This window comes from Lissotriton helveticus, chromosome 3_2 (genome assembly GCF_964261635.1).
Source record: "Lissotriton helveticus chromosome 3_2, aLisHel1.1, whole genome shotgun sequence".
Classification (NCBI taxonomy): domain Eukaryota; kingdom Metazoa; phylum Chordata; class Amphibia; order Caudata; family Salamandridae; genus Lissotriton; species Lissotriton helveticus.
The window spans coordinates 343,580,374-343,608,116 of NC_136062.1; the positions used below are offsets into that span (position 1 = coordinate 343,580,374).

Sequence of the window (27,743 nt, forward strand, 5' to 3'; positions counted from 1 at the left end):
TGTCTTGAGGGAATCCACGGGGTAGAATTCCCCTGAAATTGCCGGGATTGAGTGGGTGCCCACCCCGCTTTATATGCATGGAGAATGGCGGATGCCCACCCTGCATTCTTATGGAGCTTTGAGGGTGTCGACCCCGCTTATCTGTTGTCATGGCGGGTGCCCATCCGGCCGGTATCTTTAAAACGGGAGCCTACCCCGTATTGCGGAGAAGTCGCTGAGAGAAACCGCCGGGCCGCTGCCAAATCCAACCCAGAAGTCAGGCAACCCTTGTTGCAATGTGGGCGGGGCCGGCAGCAGGACCAGAAGTTGTGCCTGTGTAGGTATGGGGCTCCCGTGAGCCGATAGGAGTCCCAGTGTGCAGAGCGAGGGAGAACGGGAGCCCACCCGGCCTCCAAGAGCACCAAAGAGAAATCCTGAGTCCCAGGAGGGGTCCAGGGTGAAGAGTGACGGCAGCGCAGGGCTCCCAGGAGTGAAGGGCTGCCCCCCGTTGTAAGAGTAGTGCAGCCACATCCCCCGGCGAGGCTCGCATGAGTGAGAGAGCCACTGCCCGCTGCCCGGGAGAAGGAGAGTGAGAGAATCCCGAGCCAGTGAGCCCGGTGGGTGAGGGCTGGGTGGGGGACATGGCCGCATTTTCCTACAGATCCAGCGAGGGGGATAATTTGATTTAAAAAGCCCTGTGTGGTGCCAGTGTCCAACGCGTGGGGCAGAGAGCGGGCTGCCCCAACAATGGTGGCATATGTCTTAGTGCCATTTGGGTTCCAGAGGGCACAGAGGTGCTTGACCCCCTTTATGCGAAGTGCCACAGCTGCGCCACACCAGCGCGGGCAGCTGCAACGAATTGGGCACAATGGCGAGAAAGTCCCTCAGTGGGACCAGAGGCACAGTGAGTGCCAGTGAGTTCACATCTGCCCAGCAATTAGTGGGCAGCTGCTACATTTAGGTTTGCGCAGTGGCGCACTTTGGATTCAGCTGCTAGGTATCAGCCCAGACATTCTGGACACAGGGCATTTGAGCCACTGAGAAAAAGGCCAGTCGGCCAGGGGGACTGTTGGGTTTATAGGGTGCCAGGCCCTAATATGGTTTAGGTGGTATCAAGGAATGATTCATGTAGTATGATTTACGCATCCTGTTTTATACCTCTAAATGTGGTTTTTATGCATGAGATTATTTGCATAATATGGCTTATACTTGGGAGGTTATCCTCCACTGTGATTTATGCCCCTAATGTGAGTTGTGCTTAGTAGGTTAGAGTCTAATGCGTTTAGAGTTATGAGAGGATTGCATAATGTGCTTATGCTGGTGAGGTTGGAGCAGAATGTGATTCGTGCCTAATGTGATACTGTGCATGATGTAGTTTATGTTACAGGCTGATGCTGAGTGCAGTGGTTACCAGTAATTGCTGGTTGTATGTTTATGATATGTTTTACTATTACTAAGTTCGCTTTGTTATGGTTCTGACAGGGGTCCAGTGGGCCCTGCCAGGTGTAAATAATGCCTTGTAGATATGACCTAGTGCCAGGTGGCACCATGTATATTATGTGAGTACTATTCTAATGTGTTATGAGAATACAAAGGCTACGTTTGATATAACCTTGTGTGGAGTTCCTTTTGTAGTGTGCCTGGGATGTTGTTGCTGTGTGCGTTAACAAATTCTTTACACATGGCCTCACGGATAAGCCTGACTGCTTGTGCCAAGCTACCAAGGGAGTGAGCAGGGGTTATCTTTGGCGTGTAACTCCCTTGCCCTGACTAGAGTGGTGGTCTCTGCCTGGCTTTGGCGCAAGCCTTTGCCAACCAGAGATCCCATTTCTAACAATTAGCCTATGCACGGTTATTGCTACAATAATCTCAATTGGTTTAGCTTCACAGGTGAATGTATGATATTGGTCAAACAGTAACAAAATGGTTCACATGATCACTAGCACATATCACTACTCTTTATTCGGGAAAAGCATCTCATTGGAGTTTGCCTCAGGTGTTACTACTACTGTATATTAAACTAAGCTTTCTGTTCAAAAGTTGAGTCCTTGGTGGTACTGTTTCAGCCCTTAGCACTTGTACCACCATGTTAATACATAGTTCTACCAAGCACCCCAGCATACCAGGAAGCCAGTGGAATCCCAATGGCTTTGTGAGACCTGGGGAGGGAGACAAGTAGGATTAACACTAACTTTGGGCTAGCAGTGGTCTGTCCTATCCATTATACTATCCCTTGCCCTGTCTAAAATAAAATAAATCATCTCACTCTTACTACAGAAGGACGTACCTCTGGTGGGGTTTAGATTTAACTATAAGAGCTCATGCATGGAAGGTAGGGGGGTGGTCTTCTCCTTTCACATTCTAAGGTGTCTACTACAGACTTTTTAGAATTGTTTGAAGGCAAGATGACTATTTGCTCCATTCCTGAGTATACTACTATATCTGAAGATGTCCACAACGCCGACAGAGCTAAATACCCATATTCATATGAACCACAAGGCCTATCTTTTCTAGTGCTATGTGATATGGTGAGGAGGGCATTTGTTCAGTATAAGACCTCCCAATAGTTTCTCAGATGGGTGACCCACAGAGCACCCTGTAAGAAATTGGATTGGTGATTGACTGGGGTGTCAGCCCTGGTCAAACAGCAACCACAATCCTTCCCTGCCTAAGGGACGACCAAGCCCCAAATTAACCTGTGCTCAACCCTCTGGTGGGTTGGCATAGAGCAGTAGTGCTTAACTTAAAGGCAATGTGTAAAGTATTTCTGCAACACATCAAAGCGTAAAATGGTGAAAACACTACCTGAAAGATTCCCATGCTGGGGTAAAAACATAGAGCCTAATGTAATAAGAAAAACAAAAACAAACTAAAATCCAATAATTAGAACCAGAGTTATGAATTAAAGAATATACTGTAAAATGGTGCCTAAAAGCAAAAAGCATTAACGCGTTATCTGATCGCACTTGACCACTTCAAAGTCAAAGGTTCAGGCTGACCGCATTGGAGAGTGGGTCAGATACAGTACCAGATTAGTACGGCTGAGAGGTGGGAGAGGTGTGGCGCCGCGGCCAGGGCGACTGACGCTGGAATCTGGGGACCACGGTTCGATCCCTGGCTCCGGCGGCAGGTTAGCCCAGTACCATGTGACTCTGGGCAATAGCTCGCTTAATCTTCCCGACGGCCCCCAGCGCCTAGAGACCCTTACGGGTGATTGTGCGCTTTACAAATGTGGACTTTACTTTTACTTTACGGCTGAAGTTTTACCTTCTCAAGTTTTGTGCCAAGAGTCCTGTTCACGTTTGAGAGGGTCACAGGGAGCAAAGAGAGTGCCAAGTTCAACAACACCCAATGGGCTTTGAAAGTAAACTTTCTCACAGAAAGGAGAATCGGGTAAGTTTAGTTTGTGGCCTCTTTCATTTGCTATATGAGCATGCAGTATTCATATGAATAAGAACTCAGTACACCAATTTTTGGTATGGGTTAATATTTCCATTTGAAATAGCATGTTTCTTTGTAAGACATATGTGGTCAATTTTTTTCATAAAATGATTTATATCCCAAGCCCCTTTGACTGCTCATAACTTTTATTAGTACGAAATGCAAACGTACCTAAACCTTCAGATTCGAAGATGCAGGTGTCCCCCACTCCAACGGATCTGCACCAGGATAAGAAATTTGCAGTGTTGTCTCTTGCAAAAAATGACCCAGAAGCTGCATTAGCTTTGCATGGAATCTTTCTGACTAGAAGGCTCTGTAAAAGAAAAATTATTTTGTTCGAATTTATATGGCCAGCAGTTTGGATTATATATTAGAAATATAGAAATTGTATGGCCTTATTCTGATACCCACTGGAATGCTGACTTAGGTGCAAATGGGAGTTTGTACCGTAATTAGAATACGTTCAAAATTACTATCCCTGTGTTTTTGACCTGAACAAATTTCATAAAGTAAAAAACAGGTGAAAATTATCAGAGGTTAAATTGCAATTATACTGGGATCCGCAATTCACAATGAAGGAATGATATTACTGCATTATTTTACATTGTCAAGTGTGTAATTCAGAAGCGGGGTAATGTTGCTACTAGTGTCATAAATATGTTGTATGTCACTAAAACCTTATCTTTCACTTTTGACCAGAATTGGTCAAAAATATGAATTTTGTAATTTGATGCATGTTGGTATGGAGTGCATTTGTGAAATAGTTACATGTAATAACATTGAGAATTTCTATTTACTAGTCAGAATTCAGCAACTGCTACCCTTGCTGTACTGCACTGCATATACAATTCTAAATAAAGCCACGGTCACCATTAGATTTGAAACCAATCAAGAGAATATCAAATTATTCATTTCATTCATTATGGCATTTCATTCATTTATAGCCAAGATTATAAATAGCAATTTAAGGTAGAAACATGTAATTGTAACATCATTACATTCAATATTAGAAATAGGTGCTCTCTGTGAAAAGGGAAGGGTAAGTGAATGAGTGAAGGGGACAGAGTAAAGGTGTTGTGACATAATTTTTACATCCAAATTAAAATGAAAAACCTCTACAGTCAAACTAATGAGCAAAGGTTCCCAATTTCACATCACACATAGATAGTGAGAATACATCTCTTATTTAGCTCCTATGGTGTGTCAAGAAAAAGAGGCGTATTTCTACGTTTCGACCCCTGATACGCTAGAAGGGCAATTCACAGCCTCATGTTGGGGTCTTCATCAGGAAGAGGATGGAGAGCCTATAAGGTAATATGAATAAACAATTCAGAATTTTGTAGAGGGTGAGCAGACGTGGTAACGTTATTCATGGTAGTGATGTGGATGGTTACCTACATCAGCAAACGGTCATCATATGTACCGTCCGCAGGGGGGCTTCCAAATGCTCCGATGGAAACTGAAATACAATGAAATAGGTGCCATCAGGGCCCTGAACTTTGCTAGATCAAAGAATTATCGGGGGTGGCGGGTAGGGGGACTTACTTTGCGTGCTGGTAGTCACACAGCCAATGGGCACAGGTAGGTCTGTCCTCAAAAGGTATATTTGTCTGTAAAGAGAGGGGAGGCTGCATTTAGCATACTATGCCGTTATGGTAGATAAGGTATAGCAATGTGGCCGATTACAATTAGGGAGCAATTTTCCCACGTTTTTACCTTACAGGGGTGAGTGCAAAGTCGCCCTGTTGCTCCAACGGCGTGCTGAATCACAAATGAAATCGCGGTGCCGGTTTATTCTACTGAAAAGACAAAGCGGAACTAAATTCAGTTTCCTCGGTCAGCTGGGTGCACTGTACTCGAGTAAATGTGGCCGATTGTAATTGCGGGGCGCCCGATCGGCGGATTGAGTCTGGACATACCTTTTGAATTGGAACGCGCATTAGCGCTGTCACTTCGTCGGCGTCCTGCATCCGAGTGAGCTCGCGGTGCAGGCGCTCAATGCCAGTGACTGCTAGAAGAAAAGGGGCTCGGCCCGCTGGTCCAATGGGATCAGGGCCTGACTCGCGCGCTCCGTGGAGCATCCTTAAAGAGATAGTCTCCCAGTATGGGAAACAGTGCTGGCTAAACACTGATAAGCCAGAGCTGAGTTGTGGGTGGATGTATCCTAAAACCAGATCTGAATTTCTGGCATGTAAAGCACCGGGCAGCGTCACCATGGGTGAGAATGCTTGGAAGTACATTGTCTATGCTTTGGCCAAAACAGGAGGAGCAGTGGGACACACGGTTGAGATACAGTTTGTTACACCTCAATGCATTTTTAGCCACAATATTAACATGTATAAGACCGGACATATTCCACATGGGTGAGGATACTTGGAAATACATAGCATACATTTCAGTGAGTTCGAAAATACAAATGATACACGGTCCACATAGATGTCCAGAGCGTGTTATGTGGGGTGTCACATTATTCTTACTGGTAACTTTGCACATGCGTGAGTACATGGGGAGGTAAAGATACAGTAACCCAGGGTCTATTCGGGATTGAGTCCCGCCATCTGCGAGAAACTAGCTTCCAGTTCATTCAACCCCTTGCTTATTGTTTGGAACTTCTGCATCCATTTGCATTCCCTTGTGTCAAGAGCGGCAGCTAGATTGCCCCCCCGGGGGCCGAGGGTGATTTTTTCAATTATCATCCAGCGGATGGAGTCTGGTGGATGGTTTTTCTCAGTGAAATGCTCCACCAAAGGGGCCCCTGGAGTCGTGCAGCGAATCCGGCTACAATGCTGGAAAATGCGGTTCTTGGCTTTTTGCTGTGTCTGTCCAATGTACATGAGGTCGCATGGGCACAGAATCGCATAAATCACTCCGCTTGAGTTACAATTGGTCAGAGATTTGAGGTCTACTGTCTGGTCGTTGTACCGTATTTGCTTGGTCTCCAGACACATCGGGCAGGCTTTACATTTTGTGCATTTGAAATGGCCCACCAGTTCTGGTAGGTTCCATAGGTTCCGAATTGTCGGTGCCGGTGGGGTTTCTAGTAGAGATCGCACCACCGAGTCCCTTACGTTCCTTGATCTTTTAAAGGCGTGCATAGGAGGGTCAGGAACTTGCAAAATTTCTCCTACCAGACCCCAGTGTTGGTTCACAATTTTGCGAATAGCATTGCTTTCGGTGCAGAAGGTGGTTACACATATCATTCGCTCTTGTGTTGTTTTTCTGATCCTCGGTTCGAGTAAGGTTGCCCTGTCCTGAAACCAAGCCCTCTTTCTGGATCTTTTCACTAGGCGTTTGGGATAGCCTCTGTCAATCAGACGGGTGATCAGGTCATCAGATTCCCTGAAGAAATCTTCTTTAAAGGAACAGTTTCTCCGAAGGAGGAGGAACTGCCCAAAGGGCAGATTATCCCTTAAACCTCTAGTATGGTGACTGGTATATCTTAACAAGGAATTCCTTTCAGATGGCTTGCGGTAAAGGGTGGTGTAGAGGTGGCCTTCCTTCTCCTTGATACTGATATCCAGGAAATCAATCGATTCTCTATTAGATTGCATGGTGAATTTAATATCTGGCGATTGATTGTTCAGCCAGGCCAGGAATGCATGGAGAGTACTGCACTGCATTGCATGAAATGGTATTAAGTACACTAATGGGCCTTTTTTTCTTCCCATCAAAAACAATCCAAGCTGGACAAACCAGGAAATCTTGTCTACTGAGCTAGCACCATTCTCAGTGAGCCTCGGGACATGTCCTGCTCCTCTAGAAGTAAAAAAATGACTAAGGCTCAGAGTGTTCCTTTTGTGAAGTAGCTTTCTCTAGGCTACTCCTAAAGCTGACAGATTACTATGAACGCTCCCAAAAGACCAGAACACAAGTGACAGAGAGAGACAATTTTACCATTCACTCTAGAAAGAAGAATAGAAAACTTCACATGCTATTGTCCACTGCAACTGTTGAGCTGGTCCCTCATAATTGAAGCCCTTGTTTGTCCAGATATTTTGGGTTAAAAGAAGGCTCACAGGCCTTACCCTTGAGAATCACTACGAATTCTATTGTATTAGTAACTAGCAAGCGTAGCCCTTAGTAAACCCATCAGGGCAATATACAGTTTTCCTCCTCTGGTCGTTATCAAGTCTAACTGTGTTCTGAAGAACTAGAGGAAAAAGCTTTTCTTATAGTGGTAAATAAAGCATGATTTTTGAGACGTCCTAACCAAATAACAAGAAAGGCCCTTCAGTCCAATATTTTGTTTGGACAAAATATCAAGAATAAAATATTGTGTCGAAAAAAATAGCCTCTGAAAAATATCAAGGGCAAAAATATTGTTTTGTTGTAATATGTAAGCAAAGGTTTACTTTACTTAACTCCAGATATAGGTACCTTGATGATATATATATATATGTATATATATATATCTATATATACATCTTCATGCAACTTACAAGTGGAGCAAAGAGTAGTAAATCTATACTTACCTATTTGCACTTACCTTCTCAATATTTTGGGCACGATATTTTGTCCACATGACATTTTAGAAATCTACCAGTGGACCTACTGAAGCAGCAACCAAGAAGAAAGACATTTAACCCCTTCCACGCTGCGTGAATTTTCGTGCTGTGCGGGGGGGGTTTTATTGAGTTGGCGGGATTCGGACGGTCCCTGGCCGTCGTCAGCAGACAGCCACCATTACGTCGGATGGCCGAGGGTCGTCCAAAGCACACAAGGGGTTAAGCTGCCTCCGGCATATGACAGTTAATATTTATACCACTGGTGCCATTTCTGAATCTTTTACTTGCAATCTTACCTAAACTTAGACAAGATAATTGGGTTATGCAGTCTTGCTACATTTAGGGTAGATGGACTGGCTAGCAGTGTCTCAGTACCTACAATCTAAAATACCAGTAGGTCAAAATCAAAGTCAAAATTTGTATTTGATTCAGACCTCGACTGAGGTCAACAAATGCAAATACCAGTAGAATTTGATAAAGAAATGGAAGACCACTGAAAAATATATACTTTCCTATAAATGCCTAAGAGTTGTCGTATCAAAAATAATTAGTGTGGTCTTTTATGACAGTGATATTTTGGAGGAAGTTGCACTAAATACACAGATGCTTTACTCCTGTTTTTCTTTTTTAGTGTGTTTATTTATAGATTGTATTTGTATTTTATTACATATTATGCTATATAATATGCTATTTTATTTACTCCGGTGTTTTTGTTCAGAAACATAACTCCCAGCGATTAAAGACTGGCTATGGATACAAATGATATTTTGAAATCTGGTGTGGCAACTCTCCAAGAGTCATATATGTCTCATAAAATAGTTACCTCACTATCTTCCATTTCCAGCAGCTTGTCCACAGCCACCAGTAAAGCCAAACCCGGCTGTTAATAAAAGAGCTATTAGTCTACTGTGGTCTATCATGGCACTGGAACTATTATTTCACTGTCCTTACTTGCACGCCACGTGGCTATAGAAATGCTAGGATTCAGGGACTTCCCCAAAGCATTATATATAATTGTGAGACTAAGGATAAAGCTGTTATTTTTGTGTGATCGACACGGAAATAAAGGAATTACATTATCCAACATGGCACGATGGATCCGTCAAGAACATTCATCCACTTTCTAGTATTTTGACCTAAAAGAGAAAAGTTTGCCTTCAAAATTTGATGTTGAGCGTGGATTGGGTGTTGTTCATTGAACAAAGGTGTATATATTACTAACTTCAAAGTAAATATTTAAAAATGTTTGAAAACCACTCTAGAAATGTTGGTTGTTAAGTTTGTTATTAAGAATCTCCTACTATTCCCATGTAATTGCCTTCACAGCAACTGTGCATCAAGCATGGAATAATACCTCTGTTGTAGAAAACAGCAGGAGGGTTCCATCTAAATTAGAATGAGCCATGGGAGACGAAAGACTCAATCCAATGTGCCACAGATTGAAAGTCCAGTCAAGCAAATTTACAAATGCAGTTCAGCCTGAGTAGACATAGTGAAAAAGAGTGGTTTCTCAGGTACTGTACTATTTAAAAATACTATTGACAAATAAAATATGCACAGCTTTTTCCTAAGTGCCTCTGTAAACTGCCTTCTGGCTTTGTGAATCTAGGACGTGTAAGGGAAATCTGTTCATCCATTCAGACTGTAGGACAGGGCAATACAAGATAGTTTCTGGCACAGCGCTGACCTACATGGCAGAACTAAATTATATTTAAACATGTTTCCATGCATGATAAGATCAATTCTATGTAGGTAAGTTGAAAATAAAATGATATTGCTATCATACCCTTGTGAGAAAGTGGATTATTGGGTGGGTGGATGGTAGTCCACCACAAGTAATAATGTCACTATTCTTGTTAGGTCCAGAAAAGGTTTCAGTAATTTAAACCTGAGGTCAGAACAAGGTTGATGTGGCATAGAGGAGAGAGGCTTAACTTAAGAAATTGTGTAAAGCAAACAGAAGTGTGAAAACTATTAAAAAGTAAAACAAAATAGAGAATATTTTAAAGAATAAAATGACACCACATCAACAACAAACTAATAAGAGGAACAGGAATATGAATTTTGAGATTCTCATTTGAAAATAGCACCAAAAACCATGAAGCACCTACCTACTTAGATCCGGTTAAGGGCCGACTGCAATGGAGAATATGCTGGATACAGGAATTAGGACAATCCCAGTCTGAAAGAATTACCTTCTGACTGAATCTCTGAAATTAAACTCAAACATTCCCAGCAGGGCAAGGTATCAGGCTATGGCCAAGAAGAGGTTTAGGAGTGTGGATAGCCGTTGGATGAAGTCCAGGTGAAGCCGTTGACTTTTGAAGAGAGAGCTCAGAGTGGAAGATTTTAAAATATTGCAACCAAAGACGGTCTCGATAATGTAAGCGCCTTCACTCAGTGGAGGTTCTTACATTTAAATGTAGACACTTTTTGGAATTTGATTCCTCCAGGTGGGCAAGGCTGGAAAATATAGCTGAACAGTGCTCCGCAAAGCCAGATACCTTCTGCTCCTGATTTGTTGCTGTTGAAAACTCTGAGTTGGAGCAGGGTGAATCTGCAGCCTAGTGGCAACATACCTTCATGAGAATGACCTGGCAGGTTTGTACCAATCCTCCTGAGGTTTTTGAAGACAAAATTGGGTTAGCTCCCAGTTTTTCCAGCGTGCTAGGAGGAGTACACTTGACACAACCAATGATCTAAAAACCTCAAGAACAGTACGTGGGGGTCAGGATTCACTCCAGTAGAGACCAACAGCAGCATCTAGGGCCAGTCCAGTTAGAGCTTGTCAGAAGGGCAGTTGTAGGAAGAGCCTCCTGTAGCTTGTGGAATCCTGTAGCTTAACAGGAGGTACTCCAACTGACCCCTGAAGCACAGTTTTTTATTCAGCCTTTCTCGTATCCTCACAGGTCTCACAGCCAGTACAGTCCTTCTTCTGTCTTCCACAGGTCTATTAGTATTCTGATGAGGGCGCCCACAGGTGCCACATTAATGCCTGACACTAACCCTTGGGTGTAATTGACTTCTGGCCCCTCCCTAACCAATAGGAAATGCTGTCCCAGGGTAATCCTACCCACCTTTGCAGTAGTTACAATGTGCACTACTGAAAACAATCCCACAGTGTGACTCTCTGCCGAAATCCAACACCACAGACCCTTTATTCCCCTCTGCAGCAGTCCTGTACCCATCCTAGAGGTGTGGCTAGAGATATGAGCAACCCCTCCTCTGTGTTCGCTTAAAACTGGTTCTTGAGGCAGCTCTTCTCTCATTGGTATTGGGGCCTGGCTGACCATAGTGGCAAAGGTGTGGATGGGCCTAGGTGTTGGCTACATCTGTCTAGCTAACACCTCATGAAGGTAATTACATTCTTGGTACAGCACAGAAGGTCATCCTATCAGAGAAAAAGAAAGTCTCGCACCCAAGGACTTTGTCTTAGCTGTAGAAGCAATTTCACAATTAATCAAGTAGCATATTCAACTCCTGGTTGAGTGTTGGAAGTATAGGCAAATATAATTCTGGAGGGTTAGAATTGCCATCTTTGGCCTGACTGTTTACTTCCACCTCCATCGGTTTTGAGTCTCCTGCTGCTTGCCCGCATTTACGGACTCCCCCAAACAGGACCAGGGGGACCACAACTTCCAGCAGCCTTAGTGCACAGACGCTCTACAAGAACAGGATGCAGGCCCGCGGCGCCTTGTAGCTGCTCCATTGTGTTTGGGTCTCCAGCTGCTTGCTCGCATTCACGGACTCCCGCAAACAGGACCAGGGGGACCACAACTTCCAACAGCCTTAGCGCGCGGGCGCGCCTCAAGAACAGGACCCGGCCCGTCGCGCGGGAGCTGCACAGGGTCCCACCTGGTCCATGCCTGGGCACAGCCCTGGCAAGAGCGGGCCCGTCCATGCCCATCGGAGCATGGAGGAGGCTGGACTGGGCCACCCCCTAACATCCTGCTTCAAAGCCTAAGGTACATTTATTCCATCCGTTTTTCATACTCTTTGTAGTGTCCTCTATTAACTATGGTGAGACGGAAAGCCGCTGTGGAGAAAGCAGGGGGAGGGAGTGTGGCAACCCTTGACGCATTCCTGACTAGAGCAGTGAGCGTTCTCTCTCACAAAATCGAACTAACAGAGAGACACCTGTCCATGGAACCACTTCTTCTAGCCAATAGGTCATCCTCAGGAAGCACCGCTGAGAATGCCACTCTTACCTCCAGGTCCCAACTGTCGTTATTTGATGATCTCCCGCCTGGTCAACGGGAGCTACCATCAACTCTTCAATTGCCAGCTACTTCCAACTTGAGAGATAATGAATGCCCACCCCCTATGAACTTAGTCAATGACCCCTCTTCAAAGCAACATAGGGGCCGTGGGGCTATCAAATCTAAACAAACGAAACCTGCAAGAGCGATCAAACCCAGGAAGCACCGCTGAGAATGCCCCTTTTACCCCAGGTCCCAACTGTCGTTATTTGTTGAACTCCCCCCTGGTCAACGGGAGCTTCCATCAACCCCTCATTTGCCAGCTACTTCCAACTTGAGGGAATATGAATGTCCACCCCTATTAACTTAGTCAATGACCCCTCTTCAAAGCAACATAGGGGCCGTGGGGCTATAAAATCTGAACAACCTTAACCTTCAAGAGCGATCAAACCCAGGGCAGCTCAAGCCACGATAACTAGCGAGGACATCGTGACAGCGCCAGTGCCAACAACCTCAAGCACCTTGTCCTGAGAGTTACTTTTGGACGATGTCTTTTGGGCAAAAGTCACTAAAGTAATTACCACTCTTCTTGACCCCATCATTTTGAAGTTGTCTAAGATTGAAGAGAGATTAGCTGGCCTTGAGCCCCAAAACGTACCAGTAGCATCATTAATCCAGAATGCAGATTCTATTCACCCAATTATGGACAAACTACAATCTAACGCCTGTGCTGGTGGAGATGGTCCCACTTTACCGACCTTGAGCATTCCCCAAGCACATCCACAATGGAGGGTTTGGCACCTCTAGTCTATGAGCAATCCCATCATCAATCAATGGCTCAATCTCCATCACTCAGGTACAAAGGAGAGTTGATACTTCAGGTACATCAGGCACCTCGAGGGCCGGGGGAAGTAAGAATGGCACCCTATCCATAAGGATTAGATCATCCCTCTGCAGTTATGGCCGATAATAACTCACAACAATGGCTTCACCTCCCACCAGCAGCTTCCCCCCCTAGTGCTGGTCTTGGCCAACTTTCGTATCTTGTGGGACAACCAGCAGGAATCTACCACACAGCTAATGGATAAATGTCGGCACTGGCTTTCAAACCAGTCTGTGGAATGGGGAATGGGGAGACAACATTTAGCCAATAAAATCATTATGGCCAGGAGGGTGAGGTGGGTGGGTAACTCTACTAAAACATTTTTTGGGGATTGTATAGTGATACATTTTAACAACCCTCATACTGGCACTTTTCTCCATAGAAACCTCGAAAGATTTGGTTCGAGGAATACCCAGATCGTTCCTCTAGCTCTGGAGTATTTTTATAAACAGGGCCCTTTCCTGGAATTGAACTGGAAAGTAGGCTAAGACTAGGCCACCAAAAATTCAAGACTTGAATGACTGTGTACACTACTGTTAGTCTTTCAACACCTTAATCACTCTATTCACAATTAAAGCAATGTTAAGCCATAAGATATATAATTGTACATGAATATAATTGTCAACACCAAATGGATGTAGTCTGACAGTAGTTTGTTATTTGCACAATCAACAAATGTATGTACATAACCTTATTGTACATTAACAATTCATGTAACATAACGGAACATCAGATATTTCTTCTGTAGATCATGCCTAACCAGTTTTCACATAAATTATAGAGCAAAAAAGCATTTTGAAATAGCCCGATGCATTTCGGGACACCCTTCCCTTCTTTGGGGGCCATTGAATGCTAAGAATAATTGAAAGCTCTGTTAAAGGAAACAGTTATGACGATGACAATGGCACCGTGCTGCGCAAATCGAAAACACTGTCTGATCCTGGAATTCAGGGGGTGTACACAACTAAGAGCTACGGGAATCGGAAACACCAGAGGTGTAGATTCATCCTGAGCAAAGTTTGAACGAAACGGACTAGGCCACCCCTATGTCATGACACTTAGAACACTCCAATACTGCACCGGAGGTTGGGCTCTATAATAGATTTGCACTCCTTTCCGATATAGAAGCATGCGATTGACCATTAATACCTAGCAATCCATCTTCCCTAACAATGCCCAATACTGACCCCACCAAGCTGGTTCTACGAGTGCCAGTCTTCTCCCAGGAAACAAGGGAGAAGAATATGATGAGCCCTGTTACTTGGAATGTAGCTGGAATTGCTACAAAAGTAGGAAACGAGGAGTGGCTTAACCACTGGCTAACAATGGATATTATATGCTTCCAAGAAACCTGGAATAAGGAGCCAGTTTTCTTCTCGGGGTTCCGTACAATTCATACCCCTGGAGTGCCCTCGGCATCAGGCAGGGCTAAGGGTGGTTTACTAACCCTAGTTTCTAACACACTATGGGTACAAGGAAAACAGGTGGGCCCCCAGAATAACTATTTTCAAATTCTCCAATTGGAGATCACAAATGAGGGCCATTGGTAATAAATACATTTTTATAACACTGATTTTGAGGGTTACATGAAACGAGTGGTTGACTTCCTAATATTATATGGCTGGGGGATTTTAATACTCATTTATACAAGTACAATGGGGTTAGTGTGTGTGGGATGGATGATCCGCAAGGCAATCCACTCTTACATTGCAAACATAGCAAATACGGTGAAACGCTCAATATGCTAGTATATACTAGGCACTAGACTGTAATTAATAATGGCAAGACTGGCCAATAGGGGAAGTAATTCAGAGTCCACGATTGATTTTATTTTAGCCTCTTCTGTAATACAAGACAGAGTGGATCATTTTAGTAATACATTCACTTGCCATAGCGATCACGCAATATTACTCATCCACTTAAATATCCATCAGAAAGCGAAGACACACCAACCGTTAGTGAATAACATTGCATTATCCAGAAACAATGGCTATCAGATGAAGGACCCTGAAAGAAAATTTGCCCTATGGGCAATTTCTTAGAATCCGGCGGAATTGCAGTAATAAAAATGACTACTTTACAAATGCCGAACAGCTACAATCTAAGCTTGTCAATAGAGGGTACCCCAAAAAACTGGTTAGGACTGCTCTGAAGCGGGCGTGGTTCACACCGCGTGACTCTCTACTTACACCAAAGGTAAAACAAAATACTGATAAGATGACCTGCGTCCTCACTTATAACCCGAAGGCTAATAAAATCAAGCAAATCATTCTGAGGAATTGGCGACTAATAGAACAGTTTGACATCCCCAAACCACTGTTTGCATTTCGAAAGGCAAAAAACATCAGGCAGCATCTAGTTAAGGCCACTAGAATTCCACCAGAGAAAGGGAACTTGAGGAGTATGTTGAGTCTCCCCCCTGTAGTGGGACACTACAAGTGTAATGGGTGTGTAGTATGTCCATACACTGCCAACACCAAGCAAGTGACAATTAACAGCAAGAGGCATGTACAATTAAGTTTCTCTAATTGTAACACCAAGAACGTGGTGTATTGCATCACGTGTCCGTGTGATAAAACATACATAGGGCAAACGACTCAGAATGTAAAGATGAGGGTGATACAACATCAGTCGAGGATTAGGTGCCATAACATGGGAGCACCACTGGTACAACATTTTGTTGAGGCAGGACACGACGAGAACGACATCAATTGGTCTGTACTAGTGATAGTGAAGGCACGGGGTAAAATGCAGATAGAAATGACACTCAATAAATTGGAGGCAAGGATGATTGAATTAACTAGGAACAGGGAAAGGCACTGGCGAAGAACCTACGACAGCGAAAATAAGGAAAAGTATAAAAAAGCTCTTGCTTCTTATAAAGCAATGATAATAGCAGCAAAAAAACATTTTTTCACACTCCATATAGAGACTGCGAAAAACTCTAGTAAACAGCTATATAACATCGCCAAAACTCTTTCCGGAAATGCCCCGGATCTTAATCCACCCCCATCACAAGCATTATGTGATGCCTTATCTAAGTTCTTCTTCGCTAAGGTAAATGACATTTACCAAGCCTTTAAATCAGACCTGGGCATCAGTGGTGCTATCACCCCCATGATCACCCCTAAAAATACCATGATCAGTTTTAAACCCCTTACCACTGACCAAGTTGAGGGCATAGTAAAATCGATCAAAGCTGGATCAGCTCTGGATCCATGAATCCAACTTCTGTGATCGCAACCGTGCCAGACACAGTCATCCCTATCATTACTCATGTCTGTAACACTATACTGACATCTGGAACCTACCCTGACTCATTAAAAAATACGCTGATCAAACCCCTGCTTAAAAAGCCCGGTCTAGATAAAGGTGAACTAAAAAACTACTGCCCCATAGCGAGTCTCCCTTTTCTAGCTAAAGTTACCGAAAAGGCTATGAATCAGCAGTTGTCGGAATATATAGAAAGTCATAACCTGCTGGATGACACTCAGTTCGGTTTCCGTAAACACCATGGTACGGAAACCGCTCTCATCAAAGCAGCTGATGACATAAGAGTCATCCGCGTTCAAGGAGGAACAGCTCTGCTTGTCCTTCTGGATCTCTCAGCAGCCTTCGACACGGTCGACCACAAGATCTTGGTCGATCGTGTCGAAAGGATGGGTATTCAGCTCACTGCTAGGGACCTACTTGCTTCCTTCTTGGCCAACAGAACCCAGGCGGTTACACTGGGCCTTTTTCAATCAGCTGATTGGTCATTACCGTGTGGGGTCCCCCAAGGCTCATCCCTAAGTCCGACACTATTTAATATATATGTGTCGGACCTCGCTAGTGTCATCAAAGCATACGGGATGGGCCTAACCTCATACGCCGATGACACTCAACTAGTGTTGGCCATAAAGGGTAATGGACAGGAGGTGGCAGAGAGATTCCAAAGCGGGATGAATGCCATCGGTGAGTGGATGGCAAAAAATTGCCTGAAGCTCAACTCCGATAAAACGGAGGTGGTTATCTTTGGTAACCTTATGCCAGCCTGGTCTGCAGCCTGGTGGCCATCGGCTCTAGGAACCCCTCCCTGCCCCACCGTTAAGGTCAGAAACCTAGGAGTGACATTCGATGACCAGCACAACTTCATGGCCCACGCAAATAAGGTGGCAGCTAACGCCCATTTTAAGCTTAAAATGATAAGAAAAATCACACCGTTTCTACCAGATTCAGCAGCCAAGACGCTAGTCACCTCCCTGGTCCTAACATCGTTAGATTACTGCAATGGTCTTCTGCTTAATGCACAAAACAGAGTTACCAAAAAACTACAGACCGTGCAGAACGCAGCGGCACGCGTGCTGTCCAAAAAACCTAAATTCGCACCCATCTCGGACACTCTGAAAAGTTACCACTGGTTAACTATCCAAAACAGGGCAAAATTCAGATCATTGTGCATAGTCTACAAAACACTGCAGGACCAAGGACCGTGTTTTCTCAAAGAGCAACTAATTCCCTACAATCCGTCCAGAACACTTCGATCTACCTCACTTAACCAACTAGTGGTCCAACGCAGCAGAACAGTTTCTTGGGGCGACCGCCGCTTTTCAATTGCGGCCCCTAAAATCTGGAACACCCTACCAAACCACATAAAAACAAGTTCCTCACTGCTTCAGTTTAGAAAAAAACTGAAAACATGGTTATTTAATCAGTAAATCAAGCTTCTGAACATACTGATCAGGGAGAGACATCATTGCATATTAGCGCCGAGACGCCCACGGGTAATTGTAGCGCGCTCTATAAGTGTCATAAAAAAAAAAAAAAGTATGAAACTGCGAGGGGAGGACTGAATGACCGTGACGAAATTTGGGCACTGATAAGATCTTAGGTTCATGATGAGGTGTCTTTGGATACCTGAGCACCACGGCTGTTCCACATTCAGGCTATAGGCTAATGTGTATATTGTATATAATGGATTGTTTTGGTATTATTTGTTGTTGATGATTATGTTAATGTCATTCATTCCGCTGTCTTATTGTTTAATGCTGTGTGATAATGTCTATATATATATAGATGTATATACTTTAATGTTATTGCTTGTGGGTGATTCTTCGCTCTGCTGCCACCCTGCGCCCTGCACCACCCGTCCCACCGTGGGTCACCTCTGTTTGTGGGCTTCCATATTGGCCTATTCTCGTGGGGAACTGAGTTTCACAATTTATATGCCCCTCATACTTCTGATCACGATGTTTAGTTTTCTGTAATGGCTTGGATTAGTTTAGTGACCCCCAGCATATATACTCTTCCCCTGATTACAAGGTGTCCTGCCGTATTCAGTTTCAGGCGGGTTACCTCTAGTGGTCGTCATTTGTTGTGGTCTTGCCAGAAGGGGAGCCTAGTGCACATATCAGATACTCCTTTTAATTCATATAGATTAAAACCGATTCTCTTGGTTTCTCCGCCCTGAGTATTACTATACACGCGCTCTTTGTACTCGGTTATACGAGGCAGTAGATCCCAGTTATGCGTATCCCTAGGTTTGTTCCCCTTTTCTGTCGCCCTGTCCTGAGGAGGCCTAAATCTTTGGAAGGCCGAAACGCGACCGCGTCGACACTTCCCTTTGGAGGAGTCCTGTTATTTTGAATTTATTTTGTGAAAATTTTCACTGGACACATATGAGGAGTGGGGTTCCACAAGACTTTCGGTTGGAACCGGTGTGTTCGACTACCTCCCAGTGTACCACCTAGATTTCATAGGAGGACACTTTTTGTAGTTCTGATCTATAGGGTGTTAGATAGGAAGTACTGAATAGAGATATATATTCAAATTAGACCCTTTCCCCCCCCTTTGTTTTATGTCTTAAAGTTTTTTTATGTTATACATTGTTTGTGTTATATGGGTGTTGTATAAAGTGTATATGTTGCTTTATCGTGTATAATTGTTGTATATAAGTATGTACATAGGTAGGTTTATTTGTTGTTCTTAATGTATATATCTTTGAGAAGATTATGTGTCAGTACTTTGTGACATATATATAAAAGAAATGAAAAAAGTATATATTTGAACAGATTACAAAAATTAAAAAGCGTAATCGTATCCTCTCGTGAGTGTGGTGATATTAAACCTTTGAATAATTCCGCAGTGGACGTTTGTCACAGGACCAATAGGAGAATATGTCGTCACCTATTGTGAAAATTTGTTTATATTTGTCCCTCCTTGCGCCAGTTTTTCTTTCTTTTGATATCAGATGAAGTGGGCACAGGTAGGAAAAAAGAACCTAGGGGCATATTAGCAAGAACCTCGTTAAAATTATCGCCGTTTTAGCGGCAGGAAACTGCAGCTAAAACTGCGATAATGGGCTTGCTAATATGCGTTATAGAATTCCAATAGAAATCCAGGTTAGATGTCCCTCACATCTAACCTGGGCTTCTATTGGAATTCTATAACGCATATTAGCAAGCCCATTATTGCCGTTTTAGCAACAGTTTCCTGCCGCTAAAATGGTGATAATTTTAACGAGGTTCTTGCTAATATGCCCCCTGGTTTCTGTTATACTAAATCAACTAAGGGGGGACATACTACATTGTTTGGTTGAGGATGCCACTCCCTCCCTTTTAGTCTCCCAGTTCAAAATCCTACTAACAAAAGCTAAAGATGCACTCACTCGACATAAAGCAGCTAATGGCATATCTCCTGGCCGTTGGTTTGACTCATCATGTTCATCAGCTCAGAGAGCACTATATACTGCCCTAAAAATGCAACCTAGAGTTCCGGGACGGATAAAATCACTACACAAAGATAATAAGCAGACTAGAAGTATACGTGTGAAGGAATTACAGGAGAAGGCCTGGGACGATTTGGAACAAGCTGCTAGCTCACGAAATAGCAGGGAGTTCTGAAAAGTCATAAATGCCCCCTATTTTAAATATTTAAATGATCCGTCTTTGGACACACATGTAGAGGAAGCCGCATGGATAGGGCATTTTGACACCATCTCTCATTACAATCACCCCAAGTGCTTTCCCAACTCAATCAGCTGACCCATGCCCTAGGAAACCTGACCTTCTCCCTCATGAAGTGAGAAAAGGATTGTATGCCTGCGTTCAAGGGAAAGCCCCGGAACCAGATGGCGTCTCAATCGACTTGTGGGCTCCCCTAATAACAAATATTTTCAATAGCATAGCGGTAGAGGGTCCCCCACCATCCGGAAACCATAGTATAATAGTTCCAATATTTAAAAAGGGAGATAAGGGCTGTCCTAAGAACTATAGGCCCATCTCCCTCCTGGATACCACCGCTAAACTCATGGGTCGGCTGTTGTTGGCCAGGTTGGAGGAGTGGGCACAAGAACGTAATATTTTAATGCAGGCACAATACGGATTCCAGAAAGGCAAGGGGACAGTGAACCAATGCCTGAACCTGTCTTTTTGCATAGACAAATATACGAAGGCCAAAGGTGGGAGGATATATATGGCCTTCATGGATTTGTAATTGGCCTTCGATTGTGTGTCTCATCCTAAATTGTGGTCGATGATGGAGGGCATGGGGATTGAACCCTGTGATTATCCGCTTTATCCGCCAGCTGTATGCCAATTCGACTGCCTCTGTTAATTATGGCAGAAGCAGGGAATGCACGCAACCATTTAAGATCGAGAAAGGAGTCAGACAGGTTTGTGTCCTCAGCCCGTTTCTGTTTTCCATCTATACTACCGGGGTGGAGGCAGCCCTGTCTGGACTCTCTTTAAACTGCCAAAATGTAATAACATCTCACTCCCAATATTGGCATAAGCTGATGATGCGGTATTAAATGCAAGGACAGTGGTAGCCCTTCAAAGCCTTATATCTTCATATGCTTTATTTATGGCTTAATTAGATCTCAGAGTGAACGAATTTAAATAATTTATCATCATAACTGGAGCTCCCAGAGGCGCAAAGGCACAGCACTTCCATATAGCCTCAAAGAAATTCGAGGTTGTTGACTCTTATCCATACCTGGGGATCTTGTTTGATAACAAGCAATCCTGGAACAAACTGATGGCAGCAAGAGCCTTGGTCATGGAAAGAGGTCTTGGAGCCATAATGGGGTTTGCTAAAATAATTAGGTGCTAGCCCTTTGGACACAATTAAAAACATCTACCAAGCTAAAACAAAGGCGGCTGCAACTTACAGGGCCGCAGTATAGGGAATGGCCCATATAAACGAATTTCAGAAAGTGGAAGACACCTTCTTTAAGTCGAGGCTCTTGTTACCACCCTCAACATCTAATTATATTCTACATCTGGAATTGGGCCTCCCATACCTGCTTGGCTCCATCAGATTGGCACCCATCTTGTTGTGGCTCTCAATCTGGCAAAGGGTCACTGTTAGCCTAACGCAACACATAATTGGTGATTGCTTGCAGCTCGAGGGTTATAGCAGGATTGGCTGGCTTAAATATGTGGAGGCAGAATTAAAAGCAATGGGGCAGGGAGAACTTTTTAGGGACCCTACATCTTTCAGTTAGGTCCCTAAATGGAAAATAACTGACCTTTACTTATAGAAGGCTAATTGTGACCATAGGGAAAATAACAGGAGCTTGCAGTTTACGACCAAATCACGCCAAGACAGGGGGAAGTTTACTTTTACCTTTCCTCCGTCACTGTCACTCAACACATATTTATTCTGTTGCGATTTTGCCTGAATCTAATCCCTCTGATGTTAGGGACCCCAGAGAAGAGGTTTAAGTCAGCTGACTTGGGCCCCTGTCCTTGTGACAACTGTTCATCTCAGTGTGATTTACATCTGGTACTGTTCTGCAAGGTTTACCTTTCCGAAAGAGAAAGGTTCCTCCTCCCAATCTTAAGGCGACAAAACTTCACGCAATGCAGAGTGGCACTGCACTTTTTAAAAGCTCTTCCTAATCCCCACGTTTGTTTTATGGTTGCATCTTTTCTGTGGGCATGCTGGAGGAATAGAATGACGAGGGACTTGCTGTTAAGAATTTTGTCATTCAAGGATCAAAATGTATAGATATCTTGGTTTTAATAAGATATCAAAAAAGTTTAATACATTTTTTAACATTTTCTGGTTTTATTTAATTGTATTATTCTGGCCTACTTGATGAACTTGTGCTTCTATGATCTGTTTGTATAACTATATAGATCGAATTAAAGATTTTGAATGAATGAACCTCCACCTCCTGTATGATTTGATGCTGTACTGGATTTCGTTTTTGTTGCCTTTGATATGCACTTTGTCACTGCTGATCAGTGTCAAAGTGCAAGTGCTTCCTGTGTAAATTGTGTTTACAACTTGTTCTCCCTGATTGGCATATTTGATTTATGGCTGAGTCCCTAGCAAATTATACTGGAGTGTGCCAGGGCCTGTAAATCAAATGCTGCTAGTGGGCTGGCAGCACTGATTGTACCACCGACATGAGTAGCTCTGAAAAGGTATCTCGGACCTGCCATGCAGTGTCTTTGGAATCTTGTTAATTACCATGTCGACTTTGCATGTGCACCCATTTACCAGGCCCTGAAAGTCCCTTTTCCTATATGAAAGGCACCCCAATGGTAGGCCCAAAGTACCCTCCTGGGCAGAGTGGAGTGTATGAGAAAGATTGGACATGTACTGGTGTGTGTGACATGTACAGATAGTGAAATACTGCCAATTTCGTTTTTCACAATTGAAAGGCTGTCATGCCCCCATAGGATAGATGGGAAATGTTTTGTAACATCTTACAAGTATAGAGAAATAAAGTTTAGGCTCATCTCTGAATTTAGAATTTAATAACACATCTTTTAGTAAAGATGTTTTGAAACTGTGTGTTTGAAAATGCCACTTTTAGAAACTAAAAAGAACAATTGATGGACAGAATGCAGAACAATGACACACATTCACCCCAGTACAGATATCTGGGCCTAAATCCATCTTATTTTTGCTCACTAGGCCATTTCACTTTGACCCCAGCCATATGTGAATCAGTCTTGACCCTGCGCCCAATGGGAACAGTCCAACCTGAACTGTCAGGCCAGGTCCTCCCTGGACTGGAAGCAAGCATCCTAAGACCAGTTTCGGGGATTACCCCTCATCAGCCAGGATAGCTTGACTCCAATGGCAAGGAGAGCACGGGCCCACGTCTGGGCATACACATCCCACTCGGGGTGACATATACAAAATGAACAATTGATAGACAGAATCCAGGACAATGTCACACATTCACCCCAGTACAGGGATCTGGGCGTAAATCTATCGTTTTTTTGCTCACCATGCCATTCCAGTTTGAACCCAGCCATGTCAAATCAGGCTTGGATCCTGCGCCCAATGGGAACAGTCCAACTTGTACTGCCAGGCCAGGTCTTCCCTGGACTGGAATCAAGTCCTAGGGCTGGTTTCGGGGTATTACCCTCATCAGCCAGGATAGCTTGACTCCAGTGGCATGGAGAGCACAGGACCCTTGTCAGGACATACCCATCCCACTTGGGGTGACAAATGCAAACAGAACAATTGATGGACAGATGGCAGAACAATGACACACATTCACCCCAGTACAGAGATATGGGCCTAAATCCATTGCTTTTTTTGCTTACCATGCCATTCCAGTTTGAACCCAGCCATTTGCAAATCAGTCTTGACACTGCGCCCAATGGGAAAAGTCCAACCCAAACTGCCAGGCCAGGTCATCCCTGGACTGGAAAGAAGCATCCGTGGACCAGTTTTGGGGTTTTACGCCTCATCAACAAGGATAGCTTGACTCTAGTGGAAAGGAGAACACGGACCCACGTCTGGGCATACACATCCCACTTGGGGTGACAAATGCAAAAAGACCAATTGATGGACAGAATGAAGAACAATGACACACATTCACCTCAGTACAGAGATCTGTGCCTAAATCCATAGTTTTTTTGCTCACCATGCCATTTCAGTTTGAACCCAGCCGTATGCAGATCAGTCTTGACCCCACGCCCAATAGGAACAGTGCAACCCAAACTGCCAGGCCAAGTCCTCCCTGGACTGGAAACCAGCATCCTAGAACCGGTTTCGGGGTTGCACCCCTCATCAGCAAGGATAGCATGACTCCAGTGGCATGGAGAGCACGGGATCCATGTCTGGGCATACTCGTCCCACTTGGGGTGACAAATGCAAAAATAACAATTGATGGACAGAATGCAGTACAATGTCACACATTTACTCCAGTACAGCGATCTAGGCCTAAATCCATTGTTTCTTTGCTCACCATGCTATTCCAGTTTGTACCCAGCCATACGCGAATCAGTCTTGACCCTGCACCCAATGGGAACAGTCCAACCCGTACTACCAGACCAGATCCTCCCTGGATTGGAAACAAGCATCCTAGGTCCGGTTTCGTGGGTCCCGTGCTCTCCTTGCCACAAGCTATACTGGCTGATGTGGGGTGAAACCCCAAACCCGGTCCTAGGTCCTAGGATGCTTGTTTCTGGTCCAGGGAGTACCTGACTCAGCAGTTCGGGCTGAACTGTTCCCATGAGGCACAGGGTCAAGACTGATTTGCATATGGCCAGGTTTAAACTGGGGTTGCATGGTGCGCCAATGATGATGGATTTAACCCAGATCTCTTGACTGGAGGTGTATGTTTTGATTTGTTCTGCATTCGGTCCATCAATTGTTTGTCATTTACTATTAGAAAGTAGGCATTTTCTTCTTTACCATTCTGTGTGCCTCTGCCTGTTTGTGAATTGACCGTCAGGTTTTGGAGTGACAGGGGTTGGGGATGTGCATTCACTTTGGACAGCCACTGGGGGGTTGATGTTTCCCTAGCCCTTATTGGATGGCTCAGAGCTGAGCTGAATTGGGCTTGGCTGCATAAGAGAACAATTACATTTTGGGGTATACATTTTAGACCTGAAACCCCTGAACTTTAGACAACTTCTGTAATCACGAGAAAGCTTTGCCAAGTAGAAGAGCTGGCGAAACTGGAGGAGGAGTACTGCCCCTTTGATGTGCGCTGTCTGGGATTAGTCTGCAGTAGCTGTTTCTGCCAAGAAAAAGACAAGGGGTTTGCTGTGTGCTGTGTCCCCCTTCTTGAGGAAGATCTCCAAGTGATTGAGAAGAACTTGCCTCACGTTCTGAAGTCTCAGGAACACAAAGACTTCACCCCCAGGTCCCCTGAACTTCTTTGCTGGACGTTCTGACCTGGCAAGAGGTGCCTGTGACTGTGTTGGGCTACTGGAGGTTGTTACTGCTGTTGGGAGCTGGAATAGCAGCGCAACTACAAGAAAATCGATGCATCGCTCTTCTTGCAGCTGTTTTTCTGATGAAGCGCCGCTGCATGTGAAGAATATCCACCCATTGTCAGGCTGCTGCCAAAACCATTGCAGCGCCCCCTGCCGCTGCAAGTACCAATGCATCGAGGGATCGTGGCTGAAGAAAGGACGCAGCACCGCTCGATGCCATCGCATCTATTGCCGACGCATCCTGGATTTCCATGCATCGTACCTGTACAGCAAGTTTTCCTCAGGGGCTCCCATCACGAAGAGAAAGCCGGGCAGAGGGGACGGGCTGCGTGGCCGAGCCTGGTTTTGGGGGGCGCCAAGAGGGAATGCGTTCCAAAACAGCCAGAGGAAGAAGTGGAGCCAACTGAGACTTTGCTCCATGTCAGCTGGGCCCTCTGGGATTAGGGAGATGAGCCCCGAAGGACGTGCCAGTCATCAGGTCAGCGGTGAGTGGACAGCATTGAAGCTCTCCCATGTAGTAAGCCTCTGAGCCCACCGTTGCCAGCCAGACTGCAGAGGGAAGCCTGAAGATTGCTGTCATATGGGCAGTAGGGACACGCTGGCCCCGTTGACCTGCAGTAGTGGTTGGGCCCCTCTCCCATGTTATTGGTAGCTGTGCCCTGTGTCCGGGGTGGTCAGGGCCGGACTGGGAACCAAAACCGTCCCTGACAAAGTGTTTGACGGCCCCCCCAGGGGTTGGGGGTGCGGACGAGCTGTTTGCCAGGGTCAGTTTCAGCCGCTTTTGTTACTGTGCTGATTTTGCAGCTATGCTGCAAAAACGTCCCTGTAACAAAAACGGCCCCCACCCTGGTGGCCCACAGGGAAATGCTCGGTGCCCGCAATGGCCAATCCGGCCCTGGGAGATGGTTGCTCCTCACCTCTAGGAGGCATTAAGGGGAAACCTCGATGGAGGAACCCACTCCTCATTGGGGTACAGGAGTAGCATTGGAGGAGCGTGAAGGGGAAGGACCCCTCTGGGATTAACCCATTTCCTGGTGTAGGCAGGCAGGAGGCCCCGAAACCTACTGGTAAAAGAATAGAACCCCTGCATAACCTGTATTAAGAGTGCAGGTGCCCCTTTTTTTGTTGTCAAAGGTTATGGGTTTCCACCTCACGCACTGCATGTAATGGCCTATTGTGAAAAGGTACATTGGGTTACATTACCAGGGTTAGCTCCACAGATACAGTGATTATGTTTATGCCTAATGCCTGACACATACATGTTTGTGGTATTACATTGCCCAGGTTGGCATCCCGTGTACCGTAATGGTAATCTGCATATGCCTGAGGTGGGCATAAGGTGTTTATGATGTGTGCCCTGATGCAAGTATTTACAATGTTGCACCGCTAATTATGGTTATGCATAATGTGTTATGCTAAGTGCCGATACTAGCAGTAGTCACTGGTTGCCCTAACTGTAATGTTTATAACAGTGGCCCGATTGCCCAAAGTGATTTATGTAAATCCCTGTCGTCACAGGGGTCGTCATGACAAGTGCCTATTGGTACAATAAAATGTGATTGTGTTCTAATGTGATTTGTGAATAACACAAAGGATATTTTTATATAACATTGTGTGGAGTCTCTTATGAGGTGTACCTAGTGTATTACTGTTGTGTGTGTGTGTGTTGCGCAAATGCTTTACACATTGCCTCTGGGATAAGCATGACTGCTCTGCCAAGCTACCAAGGGGGTTTATAGGTTTTTTTTTCGATGTTTAACTCCCTTACCCTGACTAGAGTGGTGGGTTCTGCCTGGATTAAGTGCATACCCTAGCCAACCAGACACCCCATTTCTAACTCCCTACTTTTAAATATCTTCACCCTGCATTTAAAGGCAATGAGGCCTACATTGGGAATTACATCAATATTTAAAAGGAAGGTTTAGTTCTGTCAAAATGGGTATTGACTGGTTGAATTTGCAGTTTAAAGCCTGTATGCAGCTACCAGGCTGTGCACTACTATAGTATCTTACATGCAGCCTGCACTTGTGCACAAATGCTTTTGCACAGGTATTCACATGGCCTATCAGCTGGATTTAGAAAAAGCAAATGCACATTTCCTCAGGCACTACTTTAAATCAGTGTATATACTATTCTGTGGTGCCAGGAAAGCTCACAGTGCAGGGCCCCCTCTTCTGAACATGTTCTTGAGACCCTCACCAGCACCTTGAGACCCTCACGGGTGAGTAGCGTGCTTTATAAATCCCTGATTGATTGATTGATTGATATTGCCTTCCTTCTATTTTCTTTTCTTCCTCTTTTCCAGCTTTGGCCGTCTTTCCATCTTGATGAATTTTTCCTCCAGTATCTTGCTTTTCTCTCACGTCTTTCCTGCTTTCTCTACTTCTTTCCTTCTGTCTTGTCTCAGTTGCTTTCTTATTCTTCTTTTTCTTCTCTTTTTGCTGTTTTCCTTTCTCCACTTTTTCTTTCTTCTTCCCCCTTTATTCCTCTCCTCTTGTTTACCTTCCTTGTTTCAGTTTTATTCTATTTTCTTACTTATTTCTTTTTTACTTTTTTTCTCTCG

At 44.5% G+C, this 27,743-nt stretch overlaps 1 protein-coding gene across 1 annotated transcript in view; it reads right to left on the minus strand.

The window, feature by feature from the left end:
* The window catches only part of GAS2 (growth arrest specific 2), a 766,676-nt gene that overhangs the window by 380,388 nt on the left and 358,545 nt on the right, over nt 1–27,743 (minus strand). The window contains exon 4 of the mRNA XM_078684661.1: nt 3,592–3,733. Coding sequence (XP_078540787.1) covers nt 3,592–3,733 — 142 coding nt within the window. The remainder of the gene's footprint in view (nt 1–3,591; nt 3,734–27,743) is intronic.